Source organism: Dipodomys ordii, unplaced genomic scaffold (assembly GCF_000151885.1).
Source record: "Dipodomys ordii isolate 6190 unplaced genomic scaffold, Dord_2.0 Scaffold8219, whole genome shotgun sequence".
NCBI lineage: Eukaryota > Metazoa > Chordata > Mammalia > Rodentia > Heteromyidae > Dipodomys > Dipodomys ordii.
In genome coordinates, this window is record NW_012275432.1 from 1 (window position 1) to 4065 (window position 4065).

The 4065-nt window shown below is 40.8% G+C and overlaps 1 protein-coding gene across 1 annotated transcript; it reads right to left on the minus strand.

Annotated features, from left to right (window-relative positions):
• Window positions 1-204: 204 nt before the first annotated feature.
• On the minus strand, window positions 205-3771 carry LOC106002354 (nucleolar protein 58-like). Its single transcript, XM_013037245.1, has 3 exons — window positions 3630-3771; window positions 1859-1923; window positions 205-697 (listed from the first exon to the last, which is right to left on the minus strand). Exons 1-3 carry the CDS (start codon window positions 3716-3718, stop codon window positions 546-548), a joined length of 306 nt encoding a protein of 101 aa, XP_012892699.1. The 5' UTR covers window positions 3719-3771; the 3' UTR covers window positions 205-545.
• Window positions 3772-4065: the final 294 nt, after the last annotated feature.

The window sequence follows — 4065 nt, forward strand, 5'->3', positions numbered from 1 at the left end:
GCTGTGGCTCAAGTGGTAGAGCGCTAGCCTTGAGCTGAAGAGCTGAGGGACAGCGCCCAGGCCCAGAGTTCAGGCCCCATGACCGGACCCAAAAAAAAAAAAATTTAGTGAAGTAAGAAAATGCTCCCCAACAAGTTAAGCCAGGCACTGAGAGCTCATGTCTATTATTCTAGCTACTCAGGAGGATGAGATCTGCTATGAAGGTTCAGCATTCATTAGCTAGGAAAGACAAATCCAACAGACAAACCGATGAGATTCTTAATTCCAATAAATCAACAAAAAGTTGGATGTGGAAGATGGCTCAAGCCATGGCAACTAGCCATGAGCAAGAGCCAACCAAGCAAGAAAAAGAAACTAGGTAACTTATTGGATAGGTCATCAAAACCAAAATTAAAATGCATTTGACATACATGGATTTATTTCCCAAACCTATAAACTTTCTATCTCCAGTTAACTAGCTGAACTAGAGGTGTATTTCAATTGGCAGAGTGCCTGAGAATCTCAGAGAAATAATTACTATTATTCATGTTTTGGGCTAAAACCAATTATGAAGAATACTTACCAACTTTTTGTAAACACTTGCAGTATGTCAAATTATCTGAAATAATTTTTCCTAATTCAGGGAAATGCCAACCATACCACTCCCTACATCGCATAATATAGTTGTTCAGTTCTTTATCCAAGTCATCCAATAAGGCTAGAGTAGATTAAAAAACAGAAATAAAAGTATATTAAGAAAATGTGTTTTATTATTTAAGATATAACAGATTTGTCTTTACTCTATGTAGATTTGCATATTCTATCTATGTACCTCCTCACAGAAGTGGAATATTTCATTTGTTATAAGCCTGGGTTTTCTGTTGCCAGTCCTGGGGACTGAATTCCAGGCCTGGACACTGTCCCTGAGCTTTAGTGCTCAAGGTTAGCACTTGAAGTCACTGGTCTTCCAGCTTTTTTGGTGCTTTAAGTGGACCTAAGAGTCTCACAGACTTTCCTGCCTGGGCGGACTTCAGACCCAACTCCTCAGATCTCAGCTTCCTAAGTAGATAGGATTATAGGAAAGAGCTGCTGTGCCTGGCCCAGTTTGGTTTCAAAGTTTATCCACATTGTAGTATGCATGAGAATTTCATTTCAATGAAATGTCTGCCTAGCAAACTTTATTATGATACAATCAAAGCTTTTGCTTATACGTTCATACATTGATGAATATTACTTTTCTGCCATCTTTGGCTACTGTACATGATACTGTTATGAGTATGGCTATAGTAGCACAAGAGACTTAGTGCTAGTTTCAAGTCTTTTGAGTGTATTATAATGGTGGAAGTGTGATGCTTTGACATGGGATAAAAATTAAAAAGCCACGGGGCATCAGTGGCTCACACCTGTAATCCTAGCTGCTCAGGAGACTGAGATCTGAGGATCACGGTTCAAAGCCAGCCTGGGCACGAAATTCCTTGAGACTCTTATCTCCAATAAATCACTAGAAAACCGGAAATTGCACTGGGGCTCCAGTACTAGAGCACTAGCCTTAAGCTGAAGAGCTGAGGGACAGTGTTCTGGCCCAGAGTTCAAGCCCAACGACCAACCAAAAACGAAAAAAATTAAAAAGCCAAATTACTAATAAGGTGATTCACATTATTCCAACAAGTCAACTTATGGGTAGTTTCCCTGTTTTCTTCTACAATTCCAGGGCCTCATGCATGCAAGGCAAGTGCTCTACCACTGAGCCACGTTCCCAGCCCTCTTCTACACTTATTAAAGTTCTAGCTCATCTTTCTCTTTTATTAAGAATAACAAGTCTCAATAGTAGCAAATCAAAAAACAAGAAACATCAGATTTTGTCATATACTATACTTACAAATGGCCTGAACAATCATTGTGTCTACTTTATCAGCACTAAATTTTAGTCGGTATCGAGACAGGCTGGAGAGAAAAAGATAGAATAAAATTAGCACCATAGCATCCAAAACGTTTCTTTTTTTTGGTTGGTTCTGGGGCTTGAACTCTGGGCCTATCTAATTGATATTAAATTTATCCCTCCTTGTTCTGACAGCTAAAATATGACTCTTAAGCCAGCCTTTAATTCTAGCTACTCAGGAGGCTAGATGAGGATCACATCATGGTTTGAAGCCAGCCCAGGCAGGAAAATCCATGACTCTCATCTCCAATAAGAAAAAGCCACAAGTGGTAGCCCCAAGCCTTGTGGTTTGAGCTCAACCCAGGCAGGAAAGTCTGTGAGAATTAAGTCACCCCCCACCACATCCACACATACCCACAGGAAGTAGAGCAGTGGCTCAAGTGGTACAATAGTAGCCTTGAGCACAAAAGGGACAAGGGCAATCCCTGAGTTCATTCAGGCCCTAGGACTGGCAAAAACAAAACTCTTCAAAACCCTGACAGCCAGGTGATGGTGGCTCACACCTGTAATCCTAGCTACTCTGGGGGGTGAGATCTGAGGACTCAAGTTCAAAGCTAGTCCAGGTAGGAAAAGTACCTGAGGCTCTTTATCTCTAATTTCACAACCTAAAAATCAGAAGTAGAGCTGTGGTTTAAAAAAATGCTCAGAGCAGTATCTAGGCCATGGTTTCAAGCCCTACAACTGTGAAAAAAAAAAAAGACTTCTTATTAACCTAGAATATTTTGCTTTCTTTTCTGTCACTCAACAGTGTCAGTATTTAATTACCTTGTACTCACCTTTGGACATGCAGACTTTTGTTTACTGTAGTTATTCAATGTATGCTTGCTCTTTAATTTTAGGAAACAATAGCACTTTTATCCTAGTTGAAGAAACTAGGAAATCTTGCATTGGCCTCCTGACTGCTAGATTAGAGGCATACCTAGCTCAACCTGTGTTAATTAGAACCATTTTTTGTTTTTTTTTGGTCGGCCGTGGGGCTTGTGGGCGCTGTCCCTCAGCCCTTCAGCTCAAGGCGAGCACTCTACCACTTGAGCTACAGCGCCACTTCCGGTTTTCTGGTGGTTTATTGGAGATAGGAGTCTCACAGTCTCTCCTGCCCAGGCTGGCTTTGAACCGCAATCCTCAGATCTCAGCCTCCTGAGTAGCTAGGATTACAGGAGTGAGCCACCGGCGCCCGGCCATTTTTTGTTAGTTTTAATAGTGCTCTTGGTTACAGAGTTACTTAGGGCATTAAGTAGTCTAACCATAATACTTCTACTTTCTTTACAAAATGAAAATTTTAGTGTAATTCCACAGAATGTCAGTCCTCTGCCCATAGCATAGCACGTATACCCTAAGAAACTCTTGATAAACACATTAGGTTTAATATACTTCATTTTGCACTCCTCTTTCTTGCTAGTACTCATTTAGACTTTTCTACTAATGGCTGGCGTACTATCCCTTTGAGCCACACTTTCAATATGGCACTCTGATGACTAATTGGAAGAGGAATGTGTGCCCTAAGACTTTCTTGCCATAGCTCGCTGTGAACCTAAAACCTCTGATCTCAGCCTTGTGAGTAGCTAGGACTGTAAGTGTGAGCCACTAGTGCCAGACAATTTTAGCCTAATTCTAAATGTTTACTAAAAACCAGAGTGAATTCATCTTCAGCACCAGTTTCTGCATAACAATATGATCATCTTCATAGCATTATAAAACTTGATTTTCTCACCTGTGGGCCAATCCAAGACACATGGCTGACATTTCTCGTGGCTCTACCCCTGGGATTAATCCATCCATTTGTGATCGGATTCCTCTCATAAGTTCATTAACAACAGGACTATGGATACAACTCAGATTCAGCTTTTCCTACAAAACATTTTTATTAAATGAAAAATGGTTATCTTGAAATTATTTTGCATATTAAAATATTATCGATACTTCTCAAACTATAAATTTCTATTATCTTTTTTTTTTTTTTTGGTTGGTCGTGGGGCCTGAACTCTGGGCCTCAGTAGGCACTGTCTCTCAGGTCTTCAGCTCAAGGCTAGCGTTCTACCACTTGAGCCACAGAGCCACTTCTAGCTTTTTCTGCTAATGTGGTGCTAAGGAATCAAACCCAGGGCCTCACGCATGCAAGGCAGAGGGCTGGGAAGATAGCTCAGTGG